Source organism: Sus scrofa, chromosome 4 (genome assembly GCF_054392235.1).
Source record: "Sus scrofa isolate SSC_HxYL_T2T_F1_AM1 chromosome 4, Sscrofa_HxYL_maternal_Yorkshire_Landrace_v2.0, whole genome shotgun sequence".
In the NCBI taxonomy this organism is placed as follows: Eukaryota; Metazoa; Chordata; class Mammalia; order Artiodactyla; family Suidae; genus Sus; species Sus scrofa.
In genome coordinates, this window is record NC_139386.1 from 87,297,505 (window position 1) to 87,318,887 (window position 21,383).

Here is a 21,383-nt window from a genome sequence, read left to right on the forward strand (position 1 = left end):
GAAGCAGACTAAAACAATAAGCCAGCTACTCATCTAAAGAAATATGAATAAAAACTTAGCTAGAGTTTTAGATAAAAAAGGTACCTTTTCTTGGGCCAACTTTTATTTATATATCCATGTATTATGCTGGCCTTAAAGGTGCTTACATGTTACACAGGAAAACATATACATAGATATATGCAATGAAGTGTTACAGACAGCATAACAGATATATTTATAAAGGCACAGAGAAGAATTGTTCAGCCCTACTTGGGATTATGCAATGTACAGGCCAGGACAAGTTTCCAAAGAGAGCAGCTTAAGGTGAATGTTGTTCAAAGATGAGGTGGCCAAAATGATGGTGACAGGAGGTCATTTCAGTTAGAAGGCACAAAGTAAGTAAAGATATGGAGGCCTAAGGTGTATTTAGAGACACTCCAGATGTAGAGCATAGGAGCAATTCTTGGCAAAAGCCGTAAGCACAGGATGCCCTCCATTTCCATTTAGAGCAACATGGTACTTTTAAGTTGCAATCTTTACTGACAAAACAGAAATTGGCCTTGAATGCTTAGGCTACAAGGTGTTAATCAGAAAATTAAAAAGTCTTGAAAGAAATTCCATTCTACTGTTACTTATCTAGAAAGTGATAGCTAGCAACAGACTATTTTTATAAAAAGTTGCTTCAAATACACCTTAATGTTAAAATAACAGCACAAAAACAAAAATAATTTTGAGATTTTATATATAGGAACCCTCGTGAGAATGGGAGTTGATCAGGGATTTTTATACATCTACAATATTTTTTGGCTTCTTTCACCATTTCTGTACTCCCCATCCGGAACTTTACCAATTACACTTCTATTTGTTGCTATATGTTTTATATTCCACTTTGTTTTAGAAACAAATGATAACAAATGACATGTGCCACTAGAAGTATGTACAGGTTGATTTTGTCAGCAAACCAGGTTTAGGGTAAATGAATAATAGAACCGAAGTTCACTTTAAAGTTATATTTAAATTTTACCCCATTGTTAATCTTCAAATTATAGAATTGTCTGAGAATTATGTATCACTTAATATTTAGAGTGTGATATTCTTAAGTTACTAAGCTATTTATGAGAAAACTGCTTTATTTAAAGAAAATCAACTCTTAAACCCATGCACAAAATTAGATTCAAGTCCATTTTTTGTTACTGATCTCAAGGAGAGTGAGTATATTTGATGATACCAGAAAGTTGCTAATTATTACCCCCAATTCTTCAACAAAATATTCAGAGCAAGTAATTAATATTTAAAATATATCATTTCAGATTACAGTTACTTTATCATATGACACACTTGTAGTGAACATCAATTATATCTGCACACAGGAAATTTCTTTTCATTCTATTCCCATGCAGTGCATGCAGCTAAATACAGTTTGTGAAAAGCAACCAGCTTTACAATGCTTAGCACTTAGAGTTCAGTAAGTTCAAAGACGTAAAACTGTTAATAGGAAAGGTGGTTAGCTGTGGAAAAAGAGGACCTGGCAAAAAATTCATCATAAGGAAAAAGTAAAATAATGAAGGAACATACTGAATTACCTCATTATTCTATCACCTATTGTTGTTCCTCTGATATTAAATCTATTGAAGGGAACACAATAACTAAAGTCACTCACAAAGACTTCAAAGAATCAAATATTTAAAGCATTAAGGCCACTACTGTTATCATTAATCATCTAAATCTAAAAAACTTTTGTTTCTCTTTGTGATTTATGGTATTATGTGAGAATATGTCATTCAACTAAATGTGTATGAGGCAATTAAAGAAACAGAAACACCCACTGAAGACAGATTAGAAGGAAGACATTGCACTCAACCCCTTTAATCTTTTAAGTAGACTAGAACCTGACCCTGTTAGAAACTATACGGAACTGCACAGATTCCTATTATCAATACCATCCACTAGAACACCTACATTAGCTCCCCAGGGCTGAGCTGCTCTTTGGGAACTAAATAATTAAGACCTGAGCTGACTCATTTGTCCTAACCATAAGACTATATAATGAGCAAGCAAAGAATAACAGCTTTCAACTCCCTAGGAGTTCAATTCTTTCTCTATGATTACTCTTTTTCTCTGCAATCTTAATAAAGAATAAACTTGAATCATTAGAAATATTGTAAAAGCAATTATAATGATGACTAAATAGATAGTAGCAAATTTATAGTATACAAAGAATTTTGACTTTAAAAATGAAGGCCATATCCACAGAATCCAGAGTAGGTAAATGGAACCAAATTTCTATGCAACTAAGAAAAGCTTTTAGGAAGTTCCCATTGTGGCTCAGCGGTTAATGAAACCAACTAGTATCTATGAAAATTCGTATTCTCGATTCTTGGTCTTGCTCAGTGGGTTAAGGATCTGGCGTTGCCTTGAGCTGTGGTGTAGGTTGCAGATGTGGCTTAAATCCCGCGTTGCTGTGGCTGTGGCTTAGGCCGGCAGCTACAACTCCAACTTGACCCTTAGCCCGGGAACCTCCATGTGCTGCAGGTAAGGCCCTAAAAAGACACCCTACCCCCCCCAAAAAAAAACCAAGAAATGCTTTTTAAAATAGAGTAACAAGCAATACAGAGTTAATATCTTTAATCTTTAAAGAAACAATCTTTAGAGCATCTTAATTGAGTCTATAACTAAAAATCATTCAAAACTATGTGATAACTTATTTTGGAAGCTTACTTAGATATAAGTCTTTTTTTCCAGAGAGCAAAAAACTTGGATTTGGCAAGAGAAAGATACATCAGCCAAGCCATCATACCATGGATTTGGCGCTGTGAAAACAGTTTACATGAAGATCATCTAAATAAAAAAATATGATCACTTTTCTCTCAAGGGCCACTGTTTATGTTTCTAAGTCTAATATATAAAATCACTAAGGGAGAGTGTTCCCTGGTAGCTTGGCAGGTAAGGACTCAGCATTGTCACTGCTGTTGTTTGGATTACTGCTGTGGCTCAGGTTCGATCCCAGGCCCAGGAACTTCCAGATGCTGTGGGCATTGCCAAAAAAAAAAAAAAAATCACTAAGGGATAGATGTACTACTTTTATTTTTGTTTTTAATACCACATTAGAAAGTATATATTTGACTAATTATCTCTTTCTTCAATTTAGTTTCCATTTAATATTCTGTGCTCCTGCTATAGACAAAGTTAAAGGGGACCAAATATGTGGTGATTTACTGATTTCATTGTTTTAAACTCTGGTTATCTGTCAGTAGAGGCACTTTACCATACACTATAGCTTGGTTTCTTGCTCTAAGACCAATTTGCTATAAAACAGGGATCACCAAACTACAGTTCTTGGGCAAAATCTGGCCAGCTGCCTGTTTTTATAATGGCCCATAGGCAAAGAACAATTTTTGTTTGTAAATGGTTATATTTTAAATGATTATATAAATGCCTATAAAATACCCTTCATTTTGCCTCTTTGGCCAGCAAAGCCTAAAATATTCACTATCTGGCTTTTTAGGGAAAAAGTCTGCTGACCTCTGCTACAGAGTCCCAGTTATATTTATACCAAGACAAGCTATAGTTAATGAGAAGAGCATTCTATTTTGAAACATCTATGTTTATTTTCTAAGACATTTCCTTCTCATGCTTGATCTCAGCCCAGAAGTGAAAACCTGGGTCATATTTATTTACTCAAATTATAAGGATGCAAATCTATTAAAAAGTCATAGGAGTCCCCATCATGGCTCAGCAGTAATGAACACGACTAGTCTTTATGAGGATGAGGGTTTGATCCCTGGCCTCGCTCAGTGGATTAAGGATCTGGCATTGCTGTGAGCTATGGTAGGCTGCAGACATGGCTCGGACCATGCATTACTGTGGCTGTGACATAGGCCTGTAGCTATACCTCTGATTCAACCCCTAGCCTGGGAACTCCCTTATACTATGGGTGTGGCCAAAAAAAAAGACAAAAAATAAAAAAGTAAATAAAAAGTCATAACTTTGCATTACAAAGAACTGTTTTGATATTTTTACTAAATCTGTGTCAAAAATGGCTTAGCCATAAACTTTTTAGGTTTCATTAATAAAAATTAAATGTGGGGCAAAAAAGTTATGAGATCCACTGTATAATTCCTTATACAATTAAAGTACAGATCTAAGTACAGACTTTTACTGTCTTAATTTTGGGACCATTCCTCTGACATATCAAACTAATCTAGGTTTCTAAAATGGTGTCAAGGGCAAGGGGTGGGGGAGCTTTAAGATATGCATCCTTTTAGTTGGGCATTTCATCCAAGTGTGAAATGTATCCTTAGATTCTAAGAACCAAATGGTATGATTTTTTTTATAACAGAGCTTTGGAATTCTTTGTCCCTTTGGAAATAGAAATTCTCAAAAACCATATGCCTACTTACAAGCTGGTAGATGATTCTTTTCAGGTTCTTAAGAAGCAAAATTTCTTAAAACTTTCTCTTTAGATTAAAAGTCAACATACCTATTCCTCCAAAACTTAGAAGATAAATGGGCAGTTATCTCAAGTAAGAAGAGTCTTTAGAAAGGTACAGAAAAGTATACTTTGCATAGATAGTTCATGATTTAATGAATATGGTGCTAAGGAAGTTAGAACTATCAAAATTACTTAACAAAAATCAGAAGGAAGATTTTCCATTATTTATAATTTTTTGGTAAATAGCTAGGAAAAAATAATGCAAATTTAAAAGGAAAACTTGATATAATTGTGAAGTAGTCTATAATCACTTTAGCATTACCTCAATATGTATAATTTGGTGTGTGTATGTATATATATAAAATATTATATTTAATTTCACATATTTACTGTATGTGTATTTGTCCTCTCTTCTTCAATAAATTAGTTTTCTCAAAGGAAGGAATTATATTATTCTTCCGTTACTCTTAAGTTTACTACTATGTCCCACAGAATGAAACACAACAGTATACAGAATGAACTAAACTGAGTATAAAGAAGACTGAATAATATTTAGTTAAAAAAAAAAAAGCAGGGAAGCAAATGCAGACTCAGAGGTGGCTTCAAATCTGGCTCTAACCATGAGCACATGAATTTGAGTCCATGTGAGAAATAGGGTCACTTCCAGGCTGCGGCCCCTGATTATCCCACCTCCAAAAGATTCTGCTAGTTTAGTTCAGCACTGGGTTTCTTGGGTCATTAAGGCTATCAGAGGCCACTTTTGTGGCAGATCCAAACCTCAGGAACCCTTAAAACATATAAATCATCTAAGTATTATGAAAATGATAATGCTTAATCAAAAGATCCTCTAGTTTCTAGTAAGACAGCCAAAATAAAAACAATATGCTGCAAGATGTTCTGGATTCTCTAGGACCCGCCCTCTCCCAAAATCCTCCTTTCTCATTCATGTTTTACTACTGTGTGTAAAAAAAAAAAATCTGGGAGTTCCCGTCGTGGCGCAGAGGTTAACGAATCCGACTAGGAACCATGAGGTTGCGGGTTCGGTCCCTGCCCTTGCTCAGTGGGTTAACGATCCGGCGTTGCCGTGAGCTGTGGTGTAGGTTGCAGACACGGCTCGGATCCCGAGTTGCTGTGGCTCTGACGTAGGCCGGTGGCTACAGCTCCAATTCAACCCCTAGCCTGGGAACCTCCATATGCCGCCCAAGAAATAGCAAAAAGACAAAAAAAAAATAAAAAAATAAAAAAATCTCCTTTGGTCTAGAAAATAAAAAACCCCTCCTAAGCACCTCAGTTTCCTCAGTTGTAAAGCAGACTAGGTGTAAGTGTTAAATAATTGGCCTGACTAGAAGCGGTAAATAATTATGATTTTTTTACAAGTGTCTATATTATTTTCTAGATATATACGATTTCTTACTTAAGCAAACAGATCTGGTAAGTGACATGATGCTTTTTACTAGAAAGTGGATACTTAAATTATATTTTCACTTATGACCTTAGTATGGTTTTTAGCTATGTGAAGTACAGAAAAAAACAGGGACATATGTTTGCTTATATACTTAGAAAGCCATAAATGTACAAGCTTAAAATAATTATAGATGTTAGCTCTCTACCCTTGGTTTTAGAAACCATCAATTTGATTTTCAAATTGTGCCAATCTTATCTGCATATATCAAGTGGTGATAATACTCTAAAGGACTCACTCTGGATATAGAAAAAAATGACATTATGTTTTACTTATCCAAAATACATACTAAGAATATTGAAGCCAATGTGTGGCAGGTAAAGAGAAGATGTTTAATTAATCTCTAAATACAAAGATAGGCAAAGATTACTTCCTCTACATTTGAAAACAGAGTCACTGCAAAGTAAACACCTTGACCAAATATGACTAAAGGAATGTACGTAATTTTTTTTTTTTTGGCCATCCCATGGCATATGGAGTTCCCACGCTAGGTATCAAATCTAAGCCACAGTTGTGATCTAAGCTGCAGCTGCAGCAACATCAGGTCCTTAACCCACTGTGCCGGGCCAAGGATTGAACCTTTGTCCCAGTACTCCCAAAATGTACCTGATCCTGTTATGCCACGGTAGGAACTCTTACCTTTTCATAGTTAAGAAAAAACAATTTCACTGAACTACTACCTATAGTTCAGGAATTCTGCTTGTCCTCTGTTAGTCTTTATCCCTAGAGCTATTCTTACTGTAACTTCTTTTTAAGTCTAAGTAGCTACAGAGAATATCTTGGTTGCTTAATAAAGCTATCATTTATTCAGTGCTTTCAATTTGGACAGGTCTTGATTGGGATTTTTTTCCTAAATTCTGACAATAATTCTAGATAATCATAACCTGAGTTTTACACATAAGGGAACTGAACCTTAAAGAGATATTAAGTAATGTGAATGACTAAATAGCTGGTAAAGGGTAAAACCAGAATCCAAGTCATTATGACCGTGATTATTACATAATCTTGCCATTCTTTAATGGTAAATTAATCTTTTCCTTCTTTTTTTCACTTGACAGAAATATCAGAATATTTCATAAACAGCCAGTTTATTGAGCATAAAAGTAAGTGAGGGATTTCCTATTGTGGCTCAGTGGTAACAACCCGACTAGTATCCATGAGGTTGTGGGTTTGATCCCTGTCCTCACTCAGTGGGTTAAGGATCTGGCATTGCCCTGAGCTGTGGTGTATAACACAGACGTGGCTAGGATCTCGAGTTGCTGACGCTGTGGCATAGGTCAGCAGCTGCAGCTCAGATTTGACCCCTAGCCTGGGAACTTCTGTATACCATGGGTGTGTCTCTAAAAAGCACGAAAAGAAAGAAAGGAAGGAAGGAAGGAGTGAAATGGTTCTTCATACCTGTGTAAACATTTTAAAGATAAAATCTGATTCTTTGGAAGAGGACATAACAAAATGAGATACGATGGCACTAGACACAAATTGTAGAAATAGTTTTAGAAAAGTATGGAATGCACTATACTTTAAAAGATTTACTTTACTTAAAAAATTAAATATATCCTTATGAATATACAAAATGAAAAATGGAAAAAGTATATGAATATGTTAGCAATTTAATTTTATTATAGTTATAATATTTGTTATTTGCTGTGATTTTTCATTTTTGAAACTAAGTTGTTCAGTTTAGTAGAAATCACAGAAAAACATGTCAAAGAGAGAACTACTACTAACACCACCTGAATCCAGCGTCACAAGAAAAGCACAAAAATTGAACACTGAAAAAAAAAAAAAAACACTCAAAACTGGTAAAGGCCAGGGTGTCTACAGGACAATCTGACAACTAAATATAACCCTAACTTTATAAATAACCTGTTGGTCATTCTTAACATTCCTTCTTCTTGATCTATAAATTGAGGAACAAGCCTTAGAGCTGAAGATACAGAACAAGGAGACTTTTTGTTCTCCTCTTAAAGCACAGTTTTCTCAAAGAATGTAATATGTGGAACCATTTACAGTTTAGAAAATTCTGTGAGTTTATACAACTGAAAACACCCTTAGAGGAAGTAAGGGTCAAAAACAGACTCCTTTAATGTGACCAGAAACAAAACCCTGTGAATTATATATATATATATATATATTATTTTTTTTTTTTGTCTTTTGTCTTTTTTGTTGTTGTTGTTGTTATTGTTGCTATTTTTTGGGCCGCTCCCGCGGCATATGGAGGTTCCCAGGCTAGGGGTCCAATCGGAGCTGTAGCCACCAGCCTACGCCAGAGCCACAGCAACGCGGGATCCGAGCCGCATCTGCAACCTACACCACAGCTCACGGCAACGCCGGATCGTTAACCCACTGAGCAAGGGCAGGGACCGAACCCGCAACCTCATGGTTCCTAGTCGGATTCATTAACCACTGCGCCACGACGGGAACTCCTGAATTATATTTTTTATAGTTCATGTTGATTAAAAATTTACCAACCTATCACCAGGTGCTGCTCGATACCTTGCCCCTGGGATCAGGACTGGGTCATCGTCACTGTCATCTGTGTCCTGGAGAGCAGAGTCTCTGGCCAATGTTTCCTCCTGAGCTGAAGGTCCAACGGCTTCGGTTTGTGCCTGAGGTTCAGGATGGCTGGTAGCACTTTCGGTGCTAGTTTGATCTGAAGTTCCTGGTTCCTTGTCTTGTTCAGACAAAGTGGATTCTTCTGGAACCCCACAAGGGCCATCAAGATTGAAGTCATTCCTTTCTTCTGAGCTAGAACCCAATGTCTCAGAAGTAAGTTTATCTGATTGTGCTGTTGGAAAACAAAGTAACAATTAGTTACTTCGGCAACACTAATTATTTAATCTAGTTTTAGAGCTGACAAAGACATTTTTTAAGATAAAGTCTAGATGGAGAAGAAAATTCCACAACACATCTATTTGGAAATGATCTTAACTCTGGAGAGACTAACACAGATTAAGGCTTATTATTTTCCTATGAATTACCTAAAGAGACCAAGACAACTCACCTATATCTATATGGTTCTGTACTGTGTTTTCTGCAGATGTACCCTCCTGAAGTGTCACATCCTCTGATGATTCTTCAAGAGATTCTGGGAATTAAACCAAATTATCATTAAATCCTAAATTTGAGGAAAATAAATACCAATTTAATACTCCAGTTTTCCTATGTATAAGCAGTTCTTAACCCCTTTTGGGTCACAGACACTTTTGACACTCACATAGGAGCGGGACCTCCCCATCACCACTCCTTCCCCCAAGGTAAACACTCTGTATGTGCACACACAATTGTACAAACACTATCAGGGAAAGACGTGCAATTGTGCCCACTGCCCCTTCCCAAGGCCTATCAAAGCATGGACCTTCATGAACTCTATATGAAGAACCTCTGCTTTAGATTATCCCTCACAACTGACATTCCTTAATCTTGCTTTTTTTCCCTAATCTTCATAAAATCTAAACTTAAAACTGAGTATTTTTCTGCCCCTTTATCATGCACTTGTTCTAATTTGAACTATCATCAACAAATAATAAAGCTGACCCCACCATAAATTCTGTCAGGCCATTGAAAATACTTATTTTGGGATTTAATTCCAAGACGTGTGAAGGATCAGTATTTTTGTTTCTACCTGGACATCTGCTTACCAGACAGTTATTTTACATACATTTAAATTTCTGTAAACTAAAAAAAAAAAGGAGTTCCCATCGTGGTGCAGCACAAACGAATCCGATGAGGAACCATGAGACTGCAGGTTCAATCCCTGGCCTCACTCAGTGGGTTAAGGATCTGGCATTGCAGTGAGCTGTGATGTAGGTCACAGACACAGCTTGAATCTGGTGTTGCTGTGGCTCTGGTGCAGGCCGGTGGCTACAGTTCTGATTGGACCCCTACCCTGGGGAACCTCCATATGCAGCAGGTGCAGCCCTAAAAAGACAAAAATAAATAAATAAACAAATTCCTGTAAACTCTGTTATAATGAGGCATCTATCCATTTAATGAAAAAGAATCCATTTATTCCTCTTTTTTTTTTGGTCTTTTGTCCTTTTAGGGCCACACCCACGGTATATGGAGGTTCCCAGGCTACAGGTCGAATTGGACCTGTTGCCGCCGGCCTACACCAGAGCCACAGCAACGCCAGATCTGGGGCCACATCTGCGACCTACACACAGCTCATGGCAAGGCAACACCAAATCCTTAACCCACTGAGCGAGGCCAGGGATTGAACCTGCAACCTCATGGTTCCTAGTTGGATTCGTTTCTGCAGCGCCATGACGGGAACTCCATATTCCTTCATTTTCAAGTACTTTTTGAAAATCTACTGTGTTTTAGGCTGTCCTAGCCCCTAAATTTCATATGATTACATAAAAATATTCTACAAAAGGGTTCTAAAAACATTTCCTAAATGGCATTTCCTGTAAGAAATAGGATTCATTCATAGCCTGTTCAGATTTTATTCCTTTTTTCCCCTCCATAAACCACCTATACTCTGAAAAAAATATCAAGACAGATACTCTGGATTTCACTGCTAGGTATAAAAACGCTAAGGATAATTTGAACCAACATTTACATCTCACATATGTTCAGTACGATGACAATCTATCTTGGTAATTGCGTCCACAGAGGGGAACTGTGCTTCACTGTGATGTCCTATCTTAAATGCTTAAGGTCCTCACCTTTTGCATTTTCTGTTTGCTTATTAATAACAATGACTGTACTACTGGGGTAAAACTAATCTACTAAAAATAGGAAACAAAATTGCAGCACTGAGGTAACAGAAAATTAAGTAAACATCCAACACTGGGTTTTGTAATGACAAAAGCAAAATAACACCTTACTTATTTCAGTCTCTCCTTCTGGTGGTTGCACTGAACTCTGTGGGACCAAGGATTCCTCCTGATCCTCAGCTTTGCAGTGGCTTCCATTTCCTCTAGAACTTGAGGCAGTACTGCTCCTACCATCAAGACAAGATAAGTGATTCCATCAAGATGTTAATAAACATAAACTTAGGGTAATTTTTGTATTTTACAACTAGAGAAGTTGATAAAAAAAATTCAGACGACAAATAAAATATTTCATGATTTATTATTTTAATAGTACCTGCAAAACATCACATAAAATCAAGGTGATTATTCTAATCCACTATAATCTTTTAAAAAGACTTAAAAACTTTAAGGATCACTTCTTCATTGTTTTGATGCTTTTATGATCTGGTACATATTTCTACAAGTCTCTCAACTGAATTTTAATTTAATCACATAATCTCTCTTCTCTTCTATGGTAGAGATGGTTCACCATATCCAAATCCTTAATTAATTTACAGGCTTTGAGCACATGCCCTTTTAGACTTTGTTGTTCTAGGCTACTTTTAAATTAATACTTGAAAAGAGGCCTGGAAATTTCTTAGGTCTTTGAACACAGTCTGTGGATCACTGCCTGTTCTAGATAGTTGTTCAGATATGGCAAGTGACTGAGCGCCATGGTTTTGTAGAAGAGAATAATGTTTTCTGTTTTAGTTTTAATACCTACCTGATGATGACCATAACTATGCTAGAATTTATGGCTAGAACAGAATCCCAGACCAATTTAAATAATTTTCAATGAACACTATGTGACAAATCATGACATATGTGTAAGAAGGAGACTGTCTGGGAAAGAAAATAGAGGAAAATGTATAACAATCTGACTAAAGTTAAAATTAAATTCACAGAAATCCAACAATTTCTTAAATTTAGTAGATGTGAACAAGAAAAAGAAACTGAACAGTTACAGTAACTTAAAAAACATTAATTATAGACAAAGAGCAGTGACTCAATAAACAACTCAAAGTATCATGGAGTTTTTGCCCAACTTTTATAAAAACTCTTTTATGCTAATTGCAGAAGTCAATTTGACTTTTTTTTAAAAGGGCAAACATATATAATATGCTTTTTAAAAGACTGTATATCTATATGGGTATATATGCAGAGAAAAATGTCAGAAAGCACATTCACCAACGTTAAGTGTCATCTCAGTAGGACTACTGCAAGAGAATTTTTTCATATTTTTCTCTAGATTCTGATTTTTTTTTTTTTTGCAATGAACATGTGTTTCTTTTTAACCAGAAATAATGTATAGCAATTTTGGTAAAGAGAAGCCAATGTGATAAATAAATCTTTTTTTTCCACTGAGAAAGCTATAACACAGGTTTAAATGAAATGCGCAATGTATAATAGTTATGATAATTAAAACACTAGGGCACTGATGTAGGAACAGAGAGTCATTAGTGGCAAAGACAAAGTAATCAAGTAAATACATTAAGCATGTGTTAACATGGCATTTCAAATCACAGATAAATAACTACATTGTTTGATAAATAGTACTGGGACAAAGGAAAAGCCATGTGGAAAAATAAACTATAAGCTCTACATCATACCTCATGGTAAAATAAATTGTAAAAGGATCAAACATGTATTTTTGATATAAAAAATCACAGAACCGTAAGTGGAAAATAAGAAGAAATCTTCCCCTAATCCTGGGAAGGACAAGGAGCATGAGCTCACAGGCTGAAATCATAAAGTAAAACTACTGTAAGTAAAGTGAAAGACAAACAACAAAACTGAGAAAAATATCTGGAGCAAATGAAAGACAAATGGTATTATCTCATTCAATTCTAATTTTTTTCTCTCACTCAATTCTATAATAAATAACTCTTACAAATCAATAAGAAAAAAATAAACACCACAGTAAAAAACTGGGTAAAGGATCTGAAAGGCAATTTACAAAAAATTACAGTTGTAGCTAACAATTAATTAAAGCCTATCATGTACCAGTCAATGTGCTAAGTGCATGTACTTTTCCTGCATGTTCTCATCTTCCCAACAAATCTTTGAAGTAGCTTCTATTAAATATGCCCATTTTCAGATGAGAAAACTAAGATTCAGAAAGGTTTAACAGCTGGTCAAGTTCAGAGTCCAAACTCTTGGTCAGGGTGTTCTATTGCCTTATCTATCATCAGAGAAATTAAAAAAAAAAAGACACCACACTAGCATAGATGACAGAAGACTGCATACCTTTTTGAATTTTTTTAACAAAAATACAGAATACTTTTGCAATCAGAAAAAAAAATCTAATTACTTTTCTGATAAAGAAATAAACTAGTGAAAAGAGAATGTAATTCATGGTCAATTTTTAAAGAAAGAAAAGCGGCATTCAAAAGAAGAGTGGGACTAAAGATTTTGGTCAAAAAAATGCTCAGATGAGATTCTTTATAAGAAATCAGCCCCTCTGTGCGGAAACATGAGAATAGAAAAGACATAAAGAATAATAATGGCAATCTTCTCTGATCTTAAATTATGTATTAAGAAAAATGGCCATAGATGTCATGATTTTTAGAAGATGAGGTCAATTACTAGAGTAAATAAAGAAATTCTAATAACTGTACCTTCAAATACATATATCCAGAATCCAATCTCTTCTACTGTCTCCACTGCTCCCACTCTGGTCCAAGACAACACTATCTCTCAAGTTGCTTACTGCCAAAGCCTTTTAACTGGTTTCCTGGCTTCTACCTAAGGCCTATTCTCTACACAGCAATTAGAGATATGCTTTATCATTTTAAAGATCCTCCTCACTTACCTGGTTGAACTTATCTGCTACAACTCTCTTCTTTGGTCACTGAACTCCAGTTTTGTGGGGTTTTTTTTTAAGATGCTTGAATATATTAAGACTGCTTCTACTTCAGAGTCTTTGTACTGGCTTTCTGCCTAGAATGCTCTTCCCCAAAATATATGTGGACTTCACTTCTTACCCTTCAAATTGTTCAAATGTCATCTTCTCAACAATGCCTAACACTTCCCTAGGCTTCCCAATCATCCACTCTATTTTCCTCCATAGCACTGAATACCAGCTAACATACTACACAATTTACTTATTTATTATGTTTATTGTCTGTCTCCCCCACCTAGAATGAAAGCTCAAATGGGGCAGGGATTGTCTACTTTCTTTTTCACTGATATATTCTCAGTGTCTTGGACAGTCTTTGGAACATAGAATGTATTCAATAATATTTGAAAATCCTCTTTAATCAAAGATTTTAATATAAAAAACACACAGGAACACAAATGAAAACCAGTGAATTGGAATAAATACCATATATCAACATATAATTAATTATATATTAATAAACAACATATAACTGTATCATATATTATTTATATATGACATATTATATATTATACTAACATATAATATATAATAATATACAATTAGGTATGTTAATATATTAATTATACAGAACAATTAATATATTACTTAAGTGATTAATATAATCACCATATATTAATCACACATATTAGTATATAATTAATTATATATTAAGATGGATTATATTATCTACATATTAGTATAATAACAGTAACAAATACAAAATTTAAAGAATTTTGCAAAGAATTTAAGAAGCTCACATAACTATACTTTTTAATATAAGATTTGCCTAGATTAGTGAGCAATAAATATAATCATAAGTGTCATTAAATCTATTCAACCATTAAATATAAGGTTTAAGCACACTAGTAATCAAATAAAAATAATTTTTTAAAAAGTCAGTATATTAAACACTGGCCTGGAGACAGAAAAATGTATACCTTAATATGCTGTTAAGAGAAATGTAATGACAGATATCTTTTTGAAAGTTAATTTTATAGTATCTTTTGACCTAAACATAGTTTATTTCTGGAAAGATAGACAAAATCAATAATCTTATTTTATTTTATTTTTTTAAGGGCCGCACCTGCAGCGTATGGAAGTTCCCAGGCTAGGGGTTGAATCAGAGCTGCAGCTGCCAGCCTACACCACAGCCACAGCTACACAGGATCTGAGCCACGTCTGTGACCTACACCACAGCTCACAACAATGCCAGATCCTTAACCCATTGAGCAAGGCCAGGGATCGAACCTGCATCCTCACAGATACTAGTCAGGTTCATTAACCCTGAGCCATGATGGAACTCCCCAAATCAATAATCTTAAATGTAAGAAAAAGCTTGTAAACAAAGATATTCACCGTAGCCTTATTTGGTAAGAATAAATAAATAAATTCACTGCCTAATTAAAGGGAAGTGGTTAGGTAAAACTATGGTATATTCACTTGATGGAATCTTTTATACTGCTGGTAAAATAATACCTATGAAAACTAAGGAGTAATGTGGGAACATTTATTATAAAGTTAACGCAAATAAATGCAGGGGAGAATTGAATATATTTGGTATGATTAAAATCATATTTTAAAACTCAAACCAAAAATATTAACGTATATATACACATACACACACTGTACACATAGGACCAAGACTGCAAAAAGCTGCAAAATGTTAGGTTTATTAATTTTTGCACTAATAGTCTATAGGTGATTATTTTTATCTTTTGTATTTTCTATCAGAAGAAATATCACAGGACCAGCAATATCAGTATCACCTGGGAAGTTTCTAGAAATGCAAAGTCTCAGACCCCCACCTCAACTCTGACAGTGGGGTCTAGTAATCTGTGTTTTAACAAGCTCTCCAAGTGATCCTGAAGCACACTAAAGTTTGAGAATCAATGCGTCATTGCAAAACAAAAGATAAAGATGATGAAGTGCTAACAATAATATCTAATACAATCCTACAAAATGGCTAAGAACATCTTTACAAAAATATTAACTTACCATTCATCTGTAAAGTTCAGTTTTATTGTGCTTGTAGTTGTTCCTTCTGTGCTGTAGTGCAAACTTAAAACTGGTTCACCTGTCCCTGGTTTGGGGCTCAGCTTTTCATTATTGTTATCTGAAAATTGTGTTTAAAACATTTGAAAAAAGTCTCTGAAACCAATAAAAAGATGACATTTCCTAAAATTTTAAAACTTAAATTAGGTTGTCCTTGTCATAATTCTTTGTCACATCTGCTATGGTTCTCACTTAAAATTCCAAAGCAAGTGTTATAGAAACACTCCATATTGCAAAGTGGCACTGCATCAAATTCTGGTTTTGTGTACATGACTCCCTTTGATTTAGATGGAAATCACACACATTTGAGAACCATGTTAGGGAATCAAAGAATATTAACATGCAATGACATACTTTATAAACTGGTACTTTTATTTAATGGAATGCTCAGGATTTTATTTTTCAGTTGCTAGAATATCAAGAATGACTAACACTGGCACCTTCGGAAACACTGAGAAGAAGTAAGGGCTCCAAAAGAAGCCATTTGGTAAAAACTTTGCTGCAACGAAATGCTATCATATTCTTTCTGTTCTTTTGAATTCATAGACTATAATCTAGGGAGGGATTACAGCCTGTACTCTATTGGGAAGGCGGCAGAGAAGAAAATTTATTATGCTGTGTTATTTTCTAAAACTCTTTTTGTTATTAAGATCACATGTTTTGGTATAGTTCATCTTCTCCCCCTGACTCACCTTGCAAAAAAATCTGTTTTCTAAATTATGGAAATGGCAATACCACCTTAAGAGTCCACAAATGATGTCCACAATATATATCCATCTCAACATACAAAATCTTTGCAAAATGGCAAATAAAACCAAGAAACTCTACAGAAATTGAATACAGAATACTTTAAAGTCACCTCTCCCTTCCCCCACAAAATGAGAACATGGATATCCAAAGACAAAATTTAACAGGACTTTAAAGGTTTTCCTTTTTATGATGAGTAACAGCTTAGGGGAACATTAAAATGTATAGGGAATAAAAACTGCTTAATAATCAAACATGTAACATTTCTGCCAGTTGCTTACAGAAAGAAAACTTCTGTGACATAATTGCTTTCTAGATACAAGTTCAAGGACTTGATATAATAGTACTAAAAATAAGATTTCTGTCTAGAAAACAGTAACAACAAAAGCAGTAATAACTTAATAAAATCAAAATTACTCAGGATTTTTGGTTATTAGATTTACTTTATATTGCAATGAAGGATTTAATTCTTTCTGCATTCCTCTTGAAGACACTGGAGCACTTATTAAAAGAGAATCTGATAGAATCTCTGCTCCAGCTTTTATTCTGTGAAAGGAGAATTAATAAGACTTAAAAATACAGAACTATAGCAGAAAGGAAAAAAGATTCTCTCCGAGAGATGAGAGGCCAAGCTGATAAAACTCAGGAGCACCAATTCTTATGTCTTTACTTCTAACTCATGAGAAATCTCCTATAAGATTAATTTGAGGGGAAAAAAAGTGGGTATCAATTATAAAGCTGGCCTATCAAATGGTAAAGTCACTTTGTTTCTGTATTACTGTTGTTATGTCTATGTTCTTGATATAAACAGCCGCTGGGAAAAAAAATTAACAATCCATTACAATTTTCAAAGATTCAGTATTATATTCAATGTTTCAGAGGACATATTTTACCAAATGGGATTCTGATAAAATAAATGAATTAATAGATCTTTAGCTTACATAAAATTATCAAGAATGGGACTTTTAAAATATCTATCCTACCCTTGCCAGTCTTTGAAAACTTTGCTGTTACTCATTTGTTCACATATAGTTTTCCCTTATTTTTTAGTTATGTTGCTGAAATTTCTGTCCCGCTGCTGCCAAAATCATAGTTATCCTTAGGAATCTGCAGTTGGTGGAGACAAACAGCTGAAATATTCGATGACCAAAGAGACTAAGAGGTAACACTGGGACTACTTCTTTCATTATCTCTCACAACATTTTATAAAGTGCCTTGCTACTTATTTTCTTTTAAAGTAAAGAAGGAATAAAAAACAAAAGCAGGCCTGAGAGAATTGGAGGACTGAATTTCTTAGATCTACCTTGGTCAGGAGTTTAAGTTTTAAGAAGCCATTTAAATGTTGTATCTTGGAGAAAGCTATAGATATCTGCATACTATGACTATAGGAATATAATAGACAAAGGGCTTTGAGTAAACAAAGATCTAAGAGATCAGAATGGAGTAGAAAACATCTACCAACCTCCAAGGGCACTCCCAAACTCCAAAAGCAAGAAGCTTCCTGAGAGGATCAATGTTAATTAAAACCTTCTTCCTAGGTAATCTACCACCAAATTATTATTTAACCTCTCTTTAATATAATCTACATGTTGTAAAGCATGTAAAACACAGCAGCATTCATTTAACTTATAAATTAACTATAGTTGATAGAATTTGTTCATTTAAGTTGTCAATGAAGTCATTGGCCTCGAGTAGAATTGGCCCATCACTATATTTCTGTTAGCTACAAAAATTTCAGGCCCCCAAGTCCATCTATTTCCTTGCAGACTGCACATAAATAATGCCTCTGGCAGAAACACAATACTGTGTAGAACCTGGTTTCTTGAGGTATTAATGGGAGATTTTTTTTTTTTTTATTAAATGTGAGGTTTACAATTCATTTCCTAGCCTTGTTCCATTCTACTCTTCCTAGCTTAATACTCTTCTTCTTGATCATATACTACCTATCAAACTGAACTGTCTCAGAAATGTAGATCCCTGGCTTACTGGCAAATTAATTAACAAACTGAGTCTGATAAATGAATATTTTTAGCTAAAAAGGTCTACGAAAATCTACTTTAAAGAACTAAAAAATTACAGAGTTACCGCTGTGGTGCAATGGGATCAGTGGCATCTCTGGAGCCCTCGGATAGTTTCAATCCCTGGCCTGACAAAACAGGCTAAGGATCTATCTGGTGTTGCCATGGCTGTGGCATAGATTGTAACTGTGGCTTGGATCTGATTCCTGGCCGGGAAACTCTATATGCCTCAGAACAGCCCAAAAAAGGAAAGAAAAAAAAAAAGAAAGAAAGGAAAGGAAAGGAGAGAGGAAGGGAGGGAAGAAAGAGAGAGAGAGAGAGAGGGAGGGAGAGGGGGAGAGAGAGAGAGAGAGAGAGAGAGAGAGAGAGAGAGAGAGAGAGAGAGAGAGAAAGAAAGAAAGAAAGAAAGAAAGAAAGAAAGAAAGAAAGAAAGAAAGAAAGAAAGAAAGAAAGAAAGAAAGAAAGAAAAAGAAAGGAAGAAAGAGGGCGTTCCGGTCATGGCACAGTGGAAACGAATCTGACTAGGAACTATGAGGTTGCAGGTTCGATCCCCAGCCTCACTCAGTGGGTTAAGGATCCGGTGTCCTTGACATGAGCTGTGGTATAGGTGGTAGATACAACTCAGATCTGGTGGTGTTGTGGCCCTGGCATAAGCTGGAAGCTACAGCTCCAATTCGACCCCTAGCCTGAGAACCTCTTCCACATGCCACAGGTGTAGCCTTAAAAAGACAAAGGAAGAAAGGAAGGAAGGAAAATTTTAAACATATTTGTTTTATTTTTACTTTATTTGAAAAAATAGTTGTAACCATTTTAATTTTCACTAACTTGTTCTATGTGTTAAAAGCTGGATCAGCAAACACATTCTAAAAACTGTATTATTCAAAGTCTTACCTCATTAATGTACAAAAATATATCATTGAAATATATTGCTTAACAAGTAGAGAGTTTAAGAGCACTGAGATTTTAGAAAACCTAATCATTGACTTTATATAGAAAGCACCATCATGATAGTAACTAAAATTTATTAAGCATTGCTATGTCCTAGGATATATTAAGTATCCTTTGTAAAACCATATTACTATCTCTATTTTATATATGAGGAAACTGATGATAGATTCTTTATCTCTAGTTACCTAAGTCTCTTTCTATATAAAGATCCTACCTAATATACTATCTTGGAAATAACTTGAATCTAAAGTAGAAAATAAGATGGCTTGAATGACTATTTTAATTAAGAAATATCAATTGTTGGTATTATTATTTCTATCAGCAACTTTAATATAACTGAGCGACGTTCTGGTAGCTCTGGTAGCAAACCGTTACTTTGGTACCAGAGTATTGGAAACTATGCTCTATCTTTTCAGGACAGATCGAACTGCTTCTTCTCCCTCTCAAAAACACTGCAGGGGTCTAAAATTAACTGTCATGCACTCAGCCCAATGCAGTGTAGTGGGGGGGGAAATCACTTTTAACTTGTTTGACACTGCTAGTTTTTTAAAATGCATTCATATTGCTTTGTAATTTAACTATTAAGAATAACTAATGATGTTAGTAGCTTAGAGTGGCCTCGATCTAGACAAACTATCACCTATTTAAAACACATGCTTCCTGATGGAGGCTAATGTGAGAAAAAGACTGTATATATGTGTGTGTGACTGGGTCAATTTGCTGTACAGTAAAAAATTGATAGAATACTGTAAATCAATTATAATAGAAAAACTAAAAAATCATTATAAAAAATAAAACACATGCTTCAGAAGCACAGACATAGTCACATAAAAATCAAGTCAATATATTGTAAAAGACTTTTGTTTTTCAGATTTGGAAGTTAAGAGTCAATAACATGAGATTGTGGAAAGCACACTTAAATAGTCTTTCCAGAAAGAACCCTCAGAAAAAAAAAATCACAGAATGTGATGGAATATAATCTGAAGGCAACTTGTTTGAACATTATTTAATCTGTGCATTTCAATTATGACATTATAACCACTTGTGGTTCTTAAAAAACATGCTCAATATAGTCCAAAATATGCTATCGTGATAACTAGGTTTGTGTATCATCTAAATATTGATATGAGCTTTTGGACTTTTAGCTAGGGTGTCCCTGAAGACCTATCCTATATGTAAATTTAAACAAAGTAATCAAAATGAAGACAATTAATAGAACATGGCCATAATAATTTGTTTAGAGCCACTAGGCCCAATATCTTCTCTCTTGTCCGCTCACTATTATAACTGTAAAATCAACCATTAATCACCTGTAGTAGCTTAGATAAACTGAGATCATATGGAAATAATATATTTTTTGCCTCAGAAATTTTCTATTACACAATTAACTTGTCAACATTTTCCTTCCATTATGCCAAATGTTTAAAATCAAAATCAAATCTAAAAGGAAGCAAAACACATGACAAAATCCTCTGAAAAAATGTTGACATATCAATGATAAAGCTCAACTATCTCCCCAAATTTTGCACCCCAACTTGCCTAGCATACACAGAAGGAAAGGTGAATTTCTCAAGTATAAATTCTAGACCAAGGCAAAATTTCCACTTTTATAGGCCTCTGCATTTCAACCCAGTGAAACTGCTCTCACTAATGAGATTGATAACCTTCCCGATGATTAATTTAGTGGAGAATTTTTAGAACCCAGCAGACAACTCTCTTATATACCACTCTATTTTCCCTATTATTTCTCTCTGTAGTTGTTACTTATGTAACAGCTCTCCTCTAGTAAAATCTTTAATTCTGGAGGAGTTTTTTTTTTTTCTTTTTTTTTTCTGATTTTTTTGGAGACGTTTTAGAGGTCTCACTTTTTATACTAATCCTAGTTGATTTCATCTATTTTCATGGCTTCAATTATCATTTACATGCAGAAAGTTCTCCAATTAACTTTTCTAGCTCTGACATCTTTGCCAAGTTGCATGACATACAATCAAATGTCCAACAGACTTTTCCACAGGTAATTGAAATTCAACATATTCAAAACCAAGCTTCTGATCTCCACCTCCTT

General features: G+C 34.7%; 1 protein-coding gene across 50 annotated transcripts in view; it reads right to left on the reverse strand.

The window, feature by feature from the left end:
• Positions 1 to 21,383, reverse strand: part of DCAF6 (DDB1 and CUL4 associated factor 6) — a 158,388-nt gene that overhangs the window by 31,449 nt on the left and 105,556 nt on the right. For 15 of the 50 annotated variants that reach the window (XR_014843919.1, XR_014843915.1, XR_014843912.1 and 12 more), the window contains 4 exons: positions 15,549 to 15,666; positions 10,706 to 10,821; positions 8,878 to 8,961; positions 8,346 to 8,661 (listed from right to left, as the gene is read on the reverse strand). Coding sequence is in view for 41 of the 50 variants with exons in the window: in XM_021089469.2 (XP_020945128.1) it covers positions 8,346 to 8,661; positions 8,878 to 8,961; positions 10,706 to 10,821; positions 15,549 to 15,666 (634 nt within the window). In the remaining 9 variants the exon portion in view is untranslated. Of the gene's footprint in view, positions 1 to 1,562; positions 1,605 to 8,345; positions 8,662 to 8,877; positions 8,962 to 10,705; positions 10,822 to 15,548; positions 15,667 to 21,383 lie in introns of all 50 variants that reach the window. The other 35 variants (XR_014843913.1, XM_021089466.2, XM_021089463.2 and 32 more) reach the window with 6 other exon arrangements.